At 38.3% G+C, this 18,638-nt stretch overlaps 1 protein-coding gene across 1 annotated transcript in view; it reads right to left on the minus strand.

Moving 5' to 3' along the window:
* The window catches only part of Tg (Transglutaminase), a 209,076-nt gene that overhangs the window by 21,553 nt on the left and 168,885 nt on the right, over positions 1-18,638 (minus strand). Inside the window, exons 3-6 of the mRNA XM_067151446.2 lie at positions 14,698-14,825; positions 12,825-12,954; positions 9,460-9,689; positions 3,033-3,207 (exon numbers count right to left, since the gene is read on the minus strand). Coding sequence (XP_067007547.1) covers positions 3,033-3,207; positions 9,460-9,689; positions 12,825-12,954; positions 14,698-14,825 — 663 coding nt within the window. The remainder of the gene's footprint in view (positions 1-3,032; positions 3,208-9,459; positions 9,690-12,824; positions 12,955-14,697; positions 14,826-18,638) is intronic.

Consider the following 18,638-nt stretch of genomic DNA (forward strand, 5'->3'; position numbering starts at 1 on the left):
TATAAGATTTTAATTGTTTAAAATCATTCCACACTGTAAAATAGAACATTTGATCATGTACATGTGCATATTCACATGTTCTGAGTTGAATTTTTTTATTTTTTTATTTTTTGCAAGTAGTGAATGAAGTCCTGACATGCACAATTGTGTGGGTTCTGTTTTTCAGCCCATAATTCTTATTTTGTAAAATAAACTGTAAAAACATATATTTGAGAGCATTTTAGTAAGTTTTTGACGTTTTGACACCTCCAGATTTCTTTCAGGTCTGACGACAAGTTGCTGCTGTCTAAAGGGCAGTAAAAGCAAAACTCTTACTCAATATAGAAAATGTAACGTTTACTTGTGTTTGAATGAAGATTTAATTGTTTTAAATTATTCCCCACTGTAAAATAGAACATTTGATCATATACATATGTATATTCATATGCATTGAGGTAATTTTTCTTTTTTGTAAGTAGTGAATTAAGTCCTGACACACACAATTGTGTGGGTGTTTTTCTTCAGATGTTAATTTTTATTTCGTAGAATAAACTAAAAATACATGTATTTAAGAGCATTTTAGTCAGTTTTTGACGTACAAACAAAAATTCACACCGCCAGTTTTCTTTCAGGTCTGAAAGGGGTAAAGAAATTTAACAACTACTTCATAACAGAATGCACTGTCTGGCTCCTTGGCTGAATGATCAGCATTGCAACTTTCAGATCAGAGGTGCCTAGGTTTGCTTCCCAGCCAGGTTGGAGATTTTGATTTTACTGATTAATTCCTTTGGATTGAGACTGGGTCCTAGGTACCCAATTTCACTGCAACTCATACACTACACACAACACTATCCCCCATCACAATAACACACAGTTTACCGTACCTGGCAGATGCCACCCACCCAAGATGGAGAGTCTGCCTTATAAAGGCTGTACCAGGCTAGCATTAGCCACATGAAATTAAGTTACTGGTGTGTATTAGTATGCATTATGAATTAAGATTATATTTACAATGAATATTGTTTAAGTAGCAAAAATAATTGAAAGGGTAGGTACTAGATAGGTGAATGAGAATAAGGATGGAAGGACAATTAAAATAAGTGCAATATGCCTTTAAAAAGGGAAGACCAACACTAGATACCATTTTCAGTATGAGACAGCTTTTGGAAAAGCATGGGAGTGCAGAATTGTGATGACATTCCTCAGTTAGGAAAGACATATGATAACATAGAGCAAAGGTAAGGAATGTCATAAAGCAAAGAATTTGGAAAATGAATGATGAAATATGTGCAAGCAATGTCCAATAATTATTGCAGCAGTGTCTAGACCCCTGTGGGAAGGGCAGAATGATTTCAAAATGTAACTGGACTGAGACGAGGAAGTATGCTGTCACAATTTTTGTTCATGGTGGAAATGGAGGAAATTGTGAAAGAAATAAAGGAAAAATATGGGGACCGAGAGATAAAGGTGATGTTTGCAGATGATGCTGTAGTGTAGGAACCAATTGAGAAGAAGTACAAAGTCAACTATATGTGTTGTGTGAGAATATTGGTAATTATGGAGTGAAAAAAAGCATAGAGAAAAGCAAGAGAATGTTGTTGACAAGGGACAGCTAGAGAAGGGAGTAGCAAGTTAGCACTACACCAAAATTTTACGACCAATATTGCAAGCAATAACTATTAGTAACTACTTCAATTTTGTTTACCATATCCACAAAACTTATTAATAAATCCCCTCATTATCTGCAAAAGACTTATGTGTCCATTCATCTGTACCAGCCTTGTTAGCACTGCTTTTCCTACGGGTGAGATGACTGCTGAGGGGTAAGTGCAGAAGGAAAGTTTGGAGATGTGCTTCACTTGCACTTAATATATTGTGGAGTGTATACCCCATGACTCTGCCCATAGCCGTGCTCTTAAATCTCGGTGCTCTCTTTTTCACCATCGCACCATGCCTAGCATCGCTTTCTGTAAACTTCGACTGTTATGCCAATATTATGGTTACCAGTATGGTAGTACCGTGTTTTTATGCTGTAATGCTGTTTGCTGCTGTTCCTCCTATCATGCCTTGTTGTGAAGTGCTAATTATAATAGAAAAATTTATTTCAAGTGAATGTAGATGAATTTAATAAATATTTTGCAATTGCATACATTTTATCACAGCTCTTAGAGGAGAAAATAGAGATTAAAAGGTGTGAAAGACCAACACCAGCTATTTAACTTCCACAAACAATAGTAATTTTAATAAAATTTTTGACATTTTTATGTTTGAAAATCATGACTGGTTGGTGTTTTTAACATTTTTATGTTTGAAAATCATAACTAGTTGTGCAGTTGTCATGTCAAGAATACTCTGTCTTGTTTTCTGTGTGTTTTGATAAATTTGCTGCCAGCAATGATAGGAGAATTCTTTCTTTTTTTTTTTTAATAAGTTACATATTCCCAGTTTGAACTGTAAAATATTTTTTAAATATGGTTTAAGTATGATTGGGAAGACTAGAAAGGACAAAGTAAGAAATGAGGAAGTCAGGAAGGAAAATGGAATTGGAAATGCTTTCCAACAGAATGAAGAGAAATAAAATGAGATGGTTTAAAAAGGTAAGAAAATGTAAGGTGGGGGGGGGGGGAGGGGGTGGAGGCTAAGATTGAAGGAGGGAGAACAAGAAGTAGACCTAGATTAAGGTGGTTGGACTTGATCAAGAACAGCATAATAAGAAGGAACTTGGACTGGAATACAGCTGAGGAGCAGCAATGGTGGTGGGCTAGAGGAAGATGGAAAGGTCCATTAACATCCCAACCTGGCTAGAGCTGGAAAGGGAAAACTGATGTTTGTTTAACTGGGTCTACCTATGAATTTTTGTGCAATCACTATGGGCTACAAATTGAATGCATTTTGGTTATTAACACTTACTATAAAATCAACTCTTTTGTTTCCAACCACGCCTGATGTGTGTAAACATACTGTAGACTGCAGTTATCATGAAGTGCAAATCTAATTCTCTCTTTATCAGATAACCATTTTAAACAAAACAATGGACTATAGAAGCTACTTACGTGTAGTGAGAACACCTGCAAACACCCAACACTGGCCGTATTTAACTGGCTTCTTGTCCTTGTAGAACTTCTGAAGAATTTTCATACTGCCAACCCACTTGGTAGGAGGAGTGCCACCTCCAAAATCTGTTGACCAGTTACCCATTACAGCCCCATTATCATCAGGAGAATTTACCTAGAAATTTAAGAAATCACAGTAAGTTAATGACCATGCTCTGCTTTTAATTTTGTAACTTTAAACCATTGCCTACACTATATACAAGGAATAGAAGCAGTTCTGCGCTAAAAATTATGCTCCATGAAGTTCTGCCAGAATGCTAGGATCACGTTGTACCACTCTAGCTTAAGTATTTTGCACCTGTTTAACTTAGTACTGACACTGCAAAGAGTGATTGTTTTAGTGAGTATTTCCATAAAAATAGTTCATTGCTGTGTTCACTTTGTACATCTTGTGAGGGAAATTGTAAATCCCTTTCATTTCATATATTTTCTGTTATTTAAGAAATAAGAAATAAGTTTTTTAGCTTTTCTAAACAAGGTACTCTGTGGACCTTGGGAAAGGTTGATGGTTTGCACTAGGCATTTTAGAGAAGACAATTACAGTGTGAGCACAACTAGACGGTTTCTTCTACCTAAATACCTTTAGTATGCACTGACAAGTGCTAGGAATTCTCCAAAATGATGACAGTCTCAAATTAGTGATACCTGTACTGTTTTATACAAATAACTTCATCTTCAGTAGCATACATACGATATTAAATAAGTATCAGTTATGCATTATGTCCTGACGAGAAATTTATCGACAATTTAGTGACAATGTTGAGCTTTTCTTCAGTGATCTCAGATAAAAGGGAGGTTTCAGAGATATAATGGATTTAAGATCTTGTATCCATGCTATTGAAATCACTCTTCACACTGTAATTATCACAGCTAAATATCATTTGTGGTGTTGCAAGAGCAAGTTATGCAATTCATATCCTGTGCTGTCCAGTATATGTTTCAGATGAACTTGCTCACAAACTGTACAATTTTATTAAAAAACAAGTTCTTTCAAACAATTGTGACAAATGTGATGACTTTAAACGTCTAATTCTTTTTTTCTAAAACTCATGAAATGTACTAGCCTTTAATCGCATGAGCAGGAATGAAAGAGTTGTGCAGCTTCTCAATAAGAGGTATTGAAGTTTTAATGAGTGCCTGCTTGTTTATGACATTTCGGTGAGTTGTTGCAGGACTGAGAAACCTCAAAGTTGTTAATATGTATAAAAAGAGTCAGTACATTCTCTCATCTCTAGAATAAATGCATGTAGTGTGCTAAAGCACAATCCTGGTGGCAGAGTTCTGAACTCCAGTGTTACCCAGTTGCTGTGTGGCATCTCCCAGTTCTGTATAATAATGTAAGCAACACTTTAAACACACAAATTTAATCAGACACTTAATGGAGGCAATATAAATATAATGAATTTCAATCAATCACCGCTGATCTGCATTTAGATCTGTCATCCACGTGGAGTCCCTCCAAGTTTGAAATTTATCAAACATCTCCCTTGGTAAATTATTCCAATCCCTAATTTCTCCTTCTATAAATGAACATTTGTCCTAACAGATCCTCTTGACCGGGTCAGTTGGCCGTGCGGTTAGGGGCGCGTGGCTGTGAGCTTGCATCTGGGAGATAGTTGGTTCGAATCCCACTGTCGGCAGCCCTGAAGGTGGTTTCCCGTGGTTTCCCATTTTCACACCAGGCAAATCCTGGAGCTGTACCTTAATTAAGGCCACGGCTGCTTCCTTCCCATTCCTAGGCCTTTCCTATCCCATTGTCACCATAAGACCTATCTGCGTTGGTGCGACGTAAAGCAAATAGTAAAAAAAAATATCCTCTCGAATTCCAAATTTATCTTCATATTTATCTTTTCTACTTTTAAAAGCTCCACTCAAGCTTATTCATGTACTAATGTCATTCCACACAATCTCTCCGCATACCGCTTAGTCGAGCCATTCGTCTCCTTACTTCCAAGTCTTCCCACTCCAAAGGTTCCAATATGTTTGCAACTCTACTCCCTTGTCAGAAATCACCCAGAACAAATCACACTGCTTCCCTTTGGACCTTTACCAATTCTTGAATCAAACTAATCCTAGTAAGGGTCCCATATACTGGAACCATACTATAATTCGGATCTTACCAGTGACTTGTACGCCCTCTCCTTTACATCCTTACTACAACCCTTAAATATCCTCATAACCATATGAAGAGATGTGTAACCCTTATTTACAATCCCATTCATGTGATTACCCCTGTGAAGATCTTTTACCGAGTGAATGGCTGCACAGTTTGGGTCACATAGCTGTCAGCTTGCATTCGGGAGATAGTGAGTTTGAACTCCAGTGTTGGCAGTCCTGAATATGATTTTCCATGGTGTTTTGGTTTCACATTTTCACACCAAGCAAATTCTGGGACTGTACCTAAATCAAGGCCATGGTCAATTCTCTCCCAATCTTAGCCCTTTCCTGTCCATCGTCGATGTAAGACCTATCTGTTTCGGAGTAACATACAGCAAATTGTGAAAGATATATACTGTAAATCTTACCAATATTACATTCAGAAAGTAACTTAAATGGAATTATTTACAATCTAGAATTTGGCTAAGGAGATGAGTGATATTTACCCCTCCTTCTTGTGTGGTGAGGGGGACAAAGAGAAGGAAAGGAAACCGCTATTACAAGGTTGAGATTTCCTTGCCGCCTGCTCAAGGGACTGTTGTATGTGTCTCTTTGACCAGCTTTGATCACACTGGCAAGCTTCAAATACTGCTTGCATAAAGCACTAAAGCACTGTCATTATCTCATGGTAAACCACAGGTAAATATTAGTTAAATATAAAGATAATCAGCAAGTGGCAACTTCTTGTTATTATTATTATTGATGAACCTTAGTTGTTTGTTTGTTTGTTTCTTTGTTTCTGTGTTTGTTTGCTTAAATTACATTTGCCTAAAAGCACAGAATAATAGAGTTTTTCTTTTTATGTATCTACTTTAGTTAAGAATGTCTATTCTAGCCTATCTGTCATGACATAATCTATACAGATGATTTAGAAGAATAGCTACTAATGCATAATAGCTGCCTCTGTGTAACAGTGGTAGAGTGTCGGCCTGCATTTCCCAGGATAGCGGGTTCAAACCCGACAGAGGTAGTCAAAATTTTGAAGGGCGGAAAAAAGTCCATTCGACACTCCATGTCGTATGATGTCAACATGGAAAAGATCTTTCTTTCTTTGTTTCTTAATCTGCTTATCCTCCAGGGTTGGGTTTTTCCTTGGACTCGGCAAGGAATCCCACCTTTACCGCCTCAAGAGCAGTGTCCTGGAGCATGAGACTCTGGGTCGGGGATACAACTGGGGAGGATGACCAGTACCCCCACTCAGGCGGCCTCACCTGCTATGCTGAACAGGGGCCTTGGTGGGGGATGGGAAGATTGGAAGGGATAGACAAGGAAGAGGGAAGGAAGCGGCCGTGGCCATTATTATTATTATTATTATTATTATTATTATTATTATTATTATTATTATTATTATTATTATTATTATTATTATTATTATTATTATTATTATTTTGCCTGGAGGAGAAGTGGGAAACCATAGAAAAACACTTCTAGGATGGCTGAGGTGGGAATCGAACCTATCTCTACTCAGTTGACCTGCCGAGGCTGAGTTGACCCCATTCCAGCCCTCATACCACTTTTCAAATTTCGTGGCAGAGCCGGGAATCCAACCTAGGCCTCCGGGGGTGGCAGCTAATCACACTAACCACTACACCACAGAGGTGGACACATTTGGTATTTACCCGACAAAATTAATTAAATCTCAGCCATACACACCCAAGGGAGTTTCGATTTACTCAGTCTGCCATCTAGTAGGCCTAGAGTAAAATGGAATGTCAAAATTGATGAGCAGACAGCCAGATGGTGTCAAATTGAAATATCTGCAAATGGTAGCTGAGGCCATACGATTATTATTATTATTATTATTATTATTATTATTATTATTATTATTATTATTATTATTATTATTATTATTATTATTATTACTAGCTGTTACCCACGGCTTTGCTCACAAGGATTTTGTAAGTTGATAAAAATTAATTGTTCCTTGGTACTGCACCAAGACATTATCTGAAAATCCCTAAAGTATAAAAACTCACCGAAAAATTGCATTTCATTTACGCCAGAACCTCTTTGTAAACCACATTTGTGGCATTGCCTTTTGGGGCTAAGATGACCAAGCTACTGGAACATGCGACATGGAACTCTACTTGTGAGAAACAGTCGAAAAAAAAGGGGGTTTCTTTATTTCTAAAGGAGATTACAAATACCAATTTTCACGCCCATAACATATTAAGCTTATGAGATATACTGTAGATATACTAATTTTAAAAACTGCCCCACTCCTATGCTGGGAGTTCACCGTTGAGGCCTTCGGTTCACAAAGTTCCGGTTTCGATTCCGAGCTGGGCTAGATATTTTAATCGCATGTGATTAATTATTCTGGCTCGAGGACAAGTTTTTTGTGTTTGTCCGAACACTCTCCTCTTCATATTCACTCAACACATAACATTACCAACCCCAACAGGCATACACAATAGTAATTACATCCCTACACATAAGGTTGGCGTCAGGAAGAGCATCCAGTCGTAAAAACAGCGTCAAATCCACATGTGCGACACAGTTCACATCCGTGACCCCACAGGTGTGGGAAAACTGGTAGAAGAGAAGAAGATGCTCATTTTAAAATATCACCCGCTTTAAAAAAAATGTCACTCCCCTTAAGTGGATTTCCAGAATAAGTGCGTTCATTTATTTTTAAAAGAGAATCCAAGTACAGCCTACCAATTTTAACGTCTGTAACATCTTCCGTTTCTGAGATATATGTATCCTCATTTAAAGAATTCAACTCCTTCATCACATCTTTTCAACCCTCACCTCTTAAGTGGATTTTCTGAAAACAAAAATTTGTGTTCTTTTATTTTAAAGGAGATTCCAAATACCAAATTTTATGTCTGTAAAATGTTAGGTTTTCGTGATATATTGTAGATAATCTCGCTGCTGTAAGCATACTGGAGCTGCTGTTGCCATGGTTACGGCAGTTCATTTCATTATCCGATTCCTAGAGCAGGGGTAGTGTAGTGCCAATATCTCAATAACGGTTGGTTTTAGGGCCTTAAAACATGGTTTTTGAGCCCACAGGGCTTACCGAGTTTTGTTCTTTGCGTCAAGGGGCTTAAAATGAGCTTTATCTCGTCCTTGTACGACAAATTCGATATTTCGCCTATATTAGCCTACTATTTTTATATCTCCCCATGTTGACCCCCCACCCCCCACCTCGAATTGTTTTGAAAATAAAATGTAGCCTATAGCACTCAGGGATAATGTATCTTTCTATTGGTGAAATAATTTTTAGTAGTTCCTGAGATTAGCCATTACATACAAACATACTTTACCTCTTTACAGATTAGTATAGATCATTATAATACATAATTATATTGGTTATAATGTTCATTCGTTTGAATTTTCAACTCTTGGCCAAACAATGAAGCTGTTCATATAAAGAGTGATAAGAACATAGAATAGGATGAAACTTTGTGCTGGGAAGGCTTGGGAGAATCGACACAAAGTAGACTAACTGGGCTCCAGTTAACATATTAACTGACAGAGGAGCAACTTATACATAGGTTTTTTAAAATCTACTGTCTGCGCTGTGTACACACCCAAAGATTTTAAGCAAGCAAGGCCACTGATTTCTCCCATCTTCTTTCGTCGATTGATGGCAATAATGATTCGTCTGAAGCTTCCATTCTTGGCCAAAAGCAATAAGGGAAGAGGGAGCAATACAAAGAAAAGAAAATGGCAAGGACAATCTCCACTTCTTCATATACTGCCATCTTTAAATAGATTGGCTTAATCCTCAAAACTCACAGTTCTTCAACATCCATTTCTTTTAAGCCACGAAAGAACTGGTTTCTGCTTCCCAGCTTCATGAGCAGGACAAGCATTAATGCTCAGGGAGGGGCCATCCTGACAGATCTTCAATCTTGGTGTGGGAGGTGTAGGATAAGAAGAAAGACGGATAAACACAGAAAAAAGGAAGAGACATGAGATAAAGATGAAAACATACCAAGAACACAAGATAAACATAAAAAGGGAAAAGGATCCCAATGGGAGAAGTCTCTATTGCTAACCCTATTGCAAAAAGGGAATTTTGGGAGATGGGGGCACCTAGACCCCCCGCCTTTAATACGTCCTTACACTTGCTAATCAGATTAGTAGCATCACATGTTTCACATGCCCAGATGAAGACTAATATTATGATAGTACTAAATATTCTGATTCTTGGAAATTATTTTACTGTCTGAGAGAAAGAAAGCAAGTTTTTCCTTACCGCAGCCGACAGAGCTCTTGTAGACCGCACAGGATCTCCTCGTGCACTGATAGGAACATTTCCAACTTTGGACAGGAGATGCAGTGTGCAGTCTAGGATATCCTTCTCAAACTGAGCATACTTCCAGACACAAGGTCTCAGTCGGTTGTAGCTGCCACGCCATATCAAGCCTGTGTCAGCCATGACATACTCTGCACGGAGATCTTCTCCTTCCATGTACACCTGGTCCTCTGTGAACATGATACAGAACAAAGTGACTCCTGATCCTAAAAAGTTATTTCACTGCATCATAAAATCAATGAACAGAGTGAGTATTAGCACCACAATTTTACTTAATAGAAAGGAAATTTTAGTTGAGATAATATTTATTCAGTTGTTGTAGTGATCTAACATCTGAATTCCCCCTTTGGGTGGGGGCAGTAGAATACACCAACATATCCCCTGCTTGCCTTATGAGGCAACTAAAAAGGGGACCACGGGCTCTCAACTTGCAAGTATGGTTCCCCTAGCTGAGTGTGGCACTGCTTTCCATGTACGTACTTGTGCCAGTCTTCTAGCTTGTGCTAATCTCCTAGCTTTCATCTTTCCTATCTGACCTCCCTTTGGTACAGATAAAAAGATGTTAGCAGTAATTAAGCAGATATTATCAAATATAAAATTCACACACCCTGACTGCAGATGTGTATGTCTGTCTGGTGATTCGACCTGTTATGCTGTCATTCATAAATAGCATTCCCGGGGGTGTATTCCAACAGAATAATGCACGCCCCCATGCCACTGTTGTAACCCAGTGAGCTCTATAGAGTGTCGACGTGTTGCCATGGCCTGCTTGATCCCCCCAATCTGTTCCCAATTGAGCACGTATGGGACATCATTGGACGACATCTTCAGCATCACCCACAACTGGCATTAACCGTCCCTGTATTGACCGACCAAGTGCAACAGACATGGAACTCCATTCCATAAGCTGACATCTGGCACCTGTACAACACAATGTACGCACGTTTGCATGCCTGCATTCAACAGTCGGGCGATTACACCAATTATTAATGGACCAGCATGGCACATTTGCAATGGCTTTACTCGCATGGATTTTAACCTGTAGTCTTGTACTTTTAATCAATTAAATATGTTACCTCGCAAATATATTGCCAAAATTTCCATATTCTACATTCGTTATTTCATAGTCTTTGGATATTTCTTTCCGTCAGTGTATATGACTCAATAACACCTGGAATAGTAACTGCCTTACTTTTATAAAAGGTTGCATTAATCATTCCATTAACCTGGTAAACAATGAGGTACGGTACTGGAATTTCTAAGAGATAAACATAAATCAGATCAAAGATATTCAGAAACTGATGAAGGACATTCAAGGAGAAGGCATATAGCTCTTTTTATGATAAGATATTGAAGTGGCCAACCACAAGTAGTAATGATTTAGTCATGTTGTGATGTGATCTAAACATGTTTTGAAATAAGGCTTTTCTTTTGAAAAACACTTAGCATCATAACAATATTTAGTTTTTTTCCATACTGTAATTTATTTTCAGTTTGCATGATTATCATGTAATAAAACAATTGATTTAGTTTACTTCATGTTAATTTTCACTTATTTGATCAATAAATAATAATTGTGTGATAAAAATACATGTTCTTCATGAGTAAGTTAACTGAAATATATTAAATTCTGACAGCGACAGGCAAAAGAAGATATGTTACTATTTAAAAATAATGATTTCTCTAATCCGTTATTAAATATATCAGTTCTTTTAAGTGTGTAATAATTGCGATAAGCAATATATCAAATGGTATAAAAATGAATTTTTTTTTCTATTTGTTTTACGTCGCACCGACACAGATATGTCTTACGGCGACGATGGGATAGGAAAGGCCTAGGAATTGGAAGGAAGCGGCCATGGCCTTAATTAAGGTACAGCCCCGGCATTTGCCTGGTGTGAAAATGGGAAACCACGGAAAACCATCTTCAGGGCTGCCGACAGTGGGGCTCGAACCCACGATCTCCCGATTACTGGATACTGGCCGCACTTAAAAATGAATTTGTTCAGTGAAGTACTGAATTCATAATTCACTTTTTGTTTCTCCTGAAAACTTAGGAAAAAATGACTTAGTTCCTTTCTCCACCGACTGATTCAACTGAGATCAACCCATGCACAAGATCATGCACATGATCATAACATCAGCCAGGCAACTGTAGTCCACATATTGTGTAAGTTTCATCCCCTACTATAAAGAAGTATTGCGAAGTGCTCCTATGAACAGCACCTCTAAGTTTGAGTGGAATTTTCTCAATGGATACAGCAATCTATAGAAACTGTTCAATAAATTTCCATTTTTTTGCAATCATTTAAGAAAAGGCTAGGAAAATAACAGATAGGGAATCTGCCACCTGGGCGACTGCCCTAAATGCAGATCAGTAGTGACTGATTGATAGTGATTGAACTAGTCTTGATGTGGGAAGTGCACCTGTTCAAGTTCCCTTTAACCTTTTTAAATTATACATCTTGTATGTAATGTAATGAAATGAAATGTTGTATGGCTTTTAGTGCCAGGATATCCCAGGATGGGTTCAGCTCACCAGGTGCAGGCCTGTAGGCGACCTGCGTGTCATGATGAGGATGAAATGATGATGAAGACAACACATACACCCAGCCTCCGTGCCATTGGAATTAACCAATTAAGGTTAAAATCCCCAAACCAGCCGGGAATCGAACCCGGGACCCTCTGAACCGAAGGCCAGTATGCTGACTGCTCAGCCAACGAGTTGGACATCTTGTATGTAATTATAATCTACTATATGTATTTCACTTTCCAAGAGGGAAACTATAAATAGTAATTTGATTATTCATTTAATAATGACTGGTTACAGACCTTGTGAATATATGATAGTTTGGTAGTCTTTCACAGCATAATTTAGGTCTAACAAACAATGTTGTTGTCTCCATCATTATGATGTTACATCTTAAGTTATATGAAATTGCTGATGAATGCAGTTCTGATCACTTGTCTTGAAGCATTCCCAAATTAAATGGATTACATGTCTGTGGTTCTTGTATCATAATATTCCTTCATTTTCTGTTTGTTTGTAGGAATGACACCTGTCTACATACGAATATTTGGAGATCTAGTTGGATGATTTCCTAGCCTGGAACAGAATGTTTCCCCCATATGTTGAGGAAAGAACTCCCTTGATGACATATTCTTTTCTGGTTTTCCTTTGTTTTGAGGTTTTAAATTGCTAGTTGTTGCCCTAGTTTTAGAACTGCATGCATTAAGTTTAATTCAGTAAGTCTTCTGAAAGTTCTATGATATAAACAACAAGTAAAGAGAAACAAACTACTTACGACGACACCAGGGGTTGTACAATATATAGAAAGGCTCCTTATGGCTATAACTGACAGCACCATTGTTCTTCAGTTTGGTATCAATGTCCATCTTCCACTGACCAATGATGGAGTCTGCAGCAGGAGTAATCTAAAATTCAAAATAAAATACAAACTTATTCTATTATACTGAAAACATTCCTTTAGTCTTTTGTTATCACATATTCTGCATAATCCACTAATAACCAGCTGCAGGATATAATAAAGGAATAAGATATATTAAAATTTCTGTCTCTGGAAGGGCATATTTAAAGAGAGCTATAGATTTAAAAAATATTTCAGCCATCTCCCATAAGTCTAACCCTAACACACACTGTGGCAGATGAGCGACAACATGAAGGGACTGTCTATAGGGGTGAAGTACAATGGGGACTTAACTGTGTCCCCAGACTACTAGGGTAGCTGTGAGAGCCCTAAGAGAACCTTAAAAAGTGATAACTAAGGATCAGAAGGAAAAGTCATATTTCTCCTGAGCTCATTTGATCCTAAATCTGAAAAAATAAGTGTGAATGACAGGTCCCTGACCCCATTTAAAGCAATTTGATGTTGCATATAAATGCATATTTCGGCCATTTTTATTGTTTTGGTCATAGTTTGGTCATTTCAGTGATATAAGGTCATATTTGGTTATAATTTCAGCATTTTTGTTTAAATTGAGGCATCGCTAACAAGGTAGGCCCTACATGCTATCTGCATCGAGTTTCAAACACAGGATTTCCAAATAGTGTAGTAGATATATTTTTCCGGAACAGACAGGTAGTAGGTTTAGAAGACCTGATTCCAAGAGCGAGCTGCTGTTTAGACGTCTTTTAGAAAATCTTTCTGGACAGGTTAGATCGTGACACCATATGCGTGAGCTCACGGAATGTGATGATAGTGTGTTTTCACCTTTGAATAGGATGTCACTCCAGTAGATTATATTATCATTGATCGCATTTTGGTATGTAAGACATTTAATGTCAGTAATATTCTAATACTTGCTACCTATCCCTAAAATTCATGTCATACTTGATTGTTGTTAGGTCATGTTTTATAATTTTAGGTCATATTTAGCTAGTTTTTAGAGCATATTTGCTTGCATATTTTGTACTTCTTTAGCTCATGAACTTCCGAACCCTATTAATAGCTAATGTGGATCTGGTGGAATGATCTGCTTTCTGGTTAGGGTTAGACCCAAAAACTAAGGGTAAGCTCCCTGAAAGAAAAGCTTCAGAAAGTCTGGAGGCTGTAAGCAAGCAGGCAGTTCTTCCCCAACAGACTGGCTCATTGTAGGCTAATAACCCACATGAGTAAGATTAAAATATTCAAGGATAAAATCAAATAGAAGCCAGATGGGTTTCAAGATGTGGAATGCAAAGTACTGAGGCAAAGACCAAAATGTAATAAAGTAATTGGCATGCAACAGAACTGAGTAGCAGAGATGGTTGAAAGGCCTGCCGCCAAACTCGGAAGGAAGCAGTGAAGATATTTGAACTATGATGTTCTTAAATACCAATGTACCAGCCATTAATTTATTAGATTTATTGAAGTTCTTATGACTTTTACTACAAGAGAGGTCAACCTTTATCAGTCCAAAATTACAGTTTTTTTTTTACTGTTGTTAGAATTTAAACTTGCATTTAAATGTTTTTAAAGTACAAAAGAATGATATATTTCTTTCTTCAACAAATTAATGAAATGTTTGTTGTAGTCATTCACCATATATAAACATACCTAGGAATGAAAAACAAAAAACTCTTATCAGTGGACAAATCCAGATCAAATGCCAACTGAAGTAAAATGGGAAAAGGCCAGAAATAAGAATGATGTGTTTCTTGTAGTAGCTTTAACATACCTGTACTTGAATGACATCTTCATTGCTAGAATCCAGTACTGCATTCCAAGCACCTCCAGACTCAGCACCCTTTGCTAGCAGAGGTACAGCCACGAATGTCCCTTGACCATAGCTAGGTTTTTCAGCATCTGTCAGGGAAATATTTTGCTGTTAGTAATTAGTTAGTCAACACCATTAGTGAGAGCACAAATGGTACCAGCAGTGCTATAATACCAGCAATTATTCAGCAATATTTTTATATTTTGGTGAAAGATATCTCCTAGGTATATTAAGGAAAAGCATAACATCCCTCTACCAAACGAGACCTTGCAGTATATAAAGGACACAGAAAACTGTCCTCTGCATTTCCTGAATACAGAGCTGTAGAGCAGTGGGCACTGGAAGCCAAAGCTCACACTGCTTAGTTGGTTGGTCAGTATGCAGAGCCGTAGAGACACCATCCAACCATGGCCGCCAGTGTGGCCGAAGCCAACTCTGCATCTGCATTTCTCCCTCCCCATATATCTTTTCACAAACATATACAAATTATCTGTTATTTTATATGCATTTGCATTATTTTGGAGGTAAAATCATTGATGTATTAAGGATTATTATTAACATTGTTTCTTTGTAATCCCATTATGAGTAGGTAATCTATTCTAGAGTGAGCAAATTTATTTTTTATTATGTACAATGTGAATTGGATGTAAGAACATTAATTTTTAAGTATCTCCAACTTATAGAATGTAGAGGACACTGACTCTGAACAAAGTATCTGCCATGACTGCCTTGCTTGCTGCAACCTTCTCGTATTAGTCAATGTCCTTGACAAGTCTGACATTCACACTAATGACAAGATCTTAAGATGTGAAGCAAAGTTTCAATCTCATTGTGTTATGTGTAGTGGTTACCATTCTATCTGTAGTCCATTATGATTGTACCGGGCGGTACACCTCCACACCGTTTATTTAAAAGTTGCGCCAGTTGAAACTCCTCTTCTGGAGGAAGTCTGAACTTTATCTACGGTCTTAATTTCCAAATTTCTCAGAAGATGTCACTACCTGGAAATTTTGAGTTTGTGAACTGTGTCATTTTCGACCTACTTTTGTCTTGCTTGTATTAAGAAGTGTGAACTTTCTCTTCTAGAGGACACTACTGAAGATCAACAATAGTGCACCCTAGTGCGGAGTCAAAGAACTATTTTGTTGGAGAAAATTTAGTTTCAGGAGTTTGTTCTTTGTTAAATTTCTTTCTGTCATTGTTTAAGTTGGCAATATTTACCCCTTTCTTCCCCTTGTTTTGAATGTATCCAATCACGAATTTCTTCAATTAATTTCTGACCAATCTGGTGTATCTTTCCCCAACTTGAATTTGTTGCGGGGTCCTACCCATAAAATCTTTGTGGGAGGGTGTTTTCTTTCCCCTAACGCCTAGAACTTTCTGCGAGAGTATTTAAACTGCTGATTTTAGGCTCTCCGGGCCACTTCTGTTCCATCTTTCAGTGTATTAAGTACATAGCAGGAGGCGGGAAGCGCCTCTTTCCTCGGCAGCGGTCAACAATAAGGTAATGGCCGATTAATAATTTTTTTTCTTTGCCAGCTCAGCAGTTTAACTTTCGGGGCAGGTTCTAAGCGTTCCCCTAGGTAACCTTTTCCTAAAATGTAACTTCTCTTTTCTTCTATTCTCTTGTAAAGCGACATATTGGGATAGAGAGTGTTAACCCTCTCGAGCTCCCACTCACATTGTTTGAGGTGAACTTATTTTTCGCAACCTATTCTTCAGTAATGTAAGTTAGCAGTTTCTTAAGTCACCTCGGTAGTATGGGATTAGCCCTTGCATCAGTGGCCTTAGAGCCAAAGTAGGTCTTAAAGACAAAGTGTATTAGGAGTGCAAGTTCGCCTCCTCTCAAATTGTGATTTTAGAGGTCATGTATTAACTTTCTTGTCATTTAACAGACCTCAGTAGATTGGGTATTTTGCTCCTGTGTATATGTCCTTGGAGGACGGCTTAAAGGTGGAGTTCGGAATGGCCTATGATAGGCTTGTATTTTAAGGGGAAGTTGCCCTTTTGAAAATTGTGTTTCTGCCTCAAGGAGGCTTTTGGATGTAATTGGAAGCCGGTGTTTCTGGCATGTTTGGGGGTTTTCGGCCCCTTTGTTGTATGGTGTTCATTGTAAGGTTGGGCTCATGGCTCAAGAATTATGTTTCTGACCTTTTGAAGCCCCAAATGGGGTACCTATGTAAATGTAATTGACAATCGTATTTTGGCTACTAAGTACCTGTTCAATTTGTTGTTACCTAATTTTGAAAAGAAAATATAACCTTGTTAAATTTTAAAATTAATTTCACTTTAGTAGCTTGAGACACCTTCACCACCCAGCACCTTCTTTCATGCATAACTACCACCAAAAACGGTAACAAGTGGTAGCAGAGCGTGGTTACATGGGTCTCAATTTAGCCCCTTTTGACGGCTAAACTCTGTTTTGATCCGAACTCTAACCATTTTCTCAGTTGCTGGAAATTTTTTATTGAGGTTTTTCAAAATTTTTCTGTTATCATGCCCGGCCCTCGCGATGTTCTCCTCCTTAACTACTTGCGCAAAGAGGAGTTGATCTACGAATTAACTATTAGAAACGTGCAATCTGGAGGCACGGTTGCTATCGATACTAACAAGCTTAGAGACTCCCTTGATTTGCCCATTTCCATCCCCAATTTGGGAGAGAAAGAAATTGATGACTCTCTTTCCACGATCGTCGAGAACATTACTGGGCTAGCATCGGTCGTTAGTTTTTTTGATGAAAATGATCCGTCTCCTAATCAAATTAAGCGTGTGCAAGGCAGGCTATATCATTTTTCAAATAGAGTTAATGATCTGTTGTCTCTAAAGGTGAATGACGTTCAGAGGAAGGAAGCTAATACGCTCCTTGAAACTATTTCTGAATTGTCTAGTAAAGTCACTCAATTGTTAACTGGGGAAATTCCTCCCAAATCTGATCAACCCACCATAGTGAATGTAGGTAGCGAGGAAGAGTCTCCTAAGGGAGAAGTAAATAGGAAAACCCCCACTGCTCAAACTATCTCTGCCCCATTGGACAACGAGCCTGAACGCCGTGCATCGTTGAGTAACATCCGTTCTGAATTAACTTCTTTGCCCCTGAAACCTCTACCTACTATGTCACCCGGGTTTAGCAGCTTGCCTCATCCATTGGCAATGTTGCTAAGAGGTATCTCCAAGTTTTCTGTCAACACCACCGGTGAAGTTATTTCATTTTTAAGATTTTTAGTTGAATTTCAGGATCACGCCCTTGTGTTTTCTCTTTCCCCTTGTCAAATTTTACAAATAATCTATCCTTATGCTATTGGTGTTCTCTCAGATAAAATAGTAAGAGCTATTGCTGAACAGTCATCTATTGAAGATTTTCACGCACACTTGCTTGCAAATTTCATTCCTGCCCGCGCGAGGTCATCTCTGATTCAGAAGTACTATTATCGTGTACAGCGCTTGGATGAAAACTTGGCTGATTTCATACAGGACATTAAGTTTTATACTAGGGTGTTTGCCCTTCATTTTCCTGAAGATCAGATTGTGCAGGCTATTGTAGAGGGAATTTCACCCCCCTATAGGTCATATTTGTGTTTCGCGGCGTGCCCGCAAACCTTCTCGGAACTTGAAGCGTTGGCCGTCTCGGCGGAAGGAGTTAGATACGCCGATTCTTTGCGTGTCGCGAAAGAACCCCCGCCTTCCTTTAGTAACACTCGGCCTCCACCTCGCCGACCAGTCAATCCCCGTAAATGTTATGCGTGCGGGGCGCCTGACCATCTGCGCAATAAGTGTCCTCTGATCAAGTCTAGTAGGGCAAATAATGGAGCTGGTTCATCACAAGGCTGTTTTAAATGTGGGGCTTTCTCACATATCGCCAAGCATTGTCCCAATTCGAATAGCACCCCCTCCTGCTCAACTTC

This window comes from Anabrus simplex, chromosome 7 (assembly GCF_040414725.1).
Source record: "Anabrus simplex isolate iqAnaSimp1 chromosome 7, ASM4041472v1, whole genome shotgun sequence".
In the NCBI taxonomy this organism is placed as follows: domain Eukaryota; kingdom Metazoa; phylum Arthropoda; class Insecta; order Orthoptera; family Tettigoniidae; genus Anabrus; species Anabrus simplex.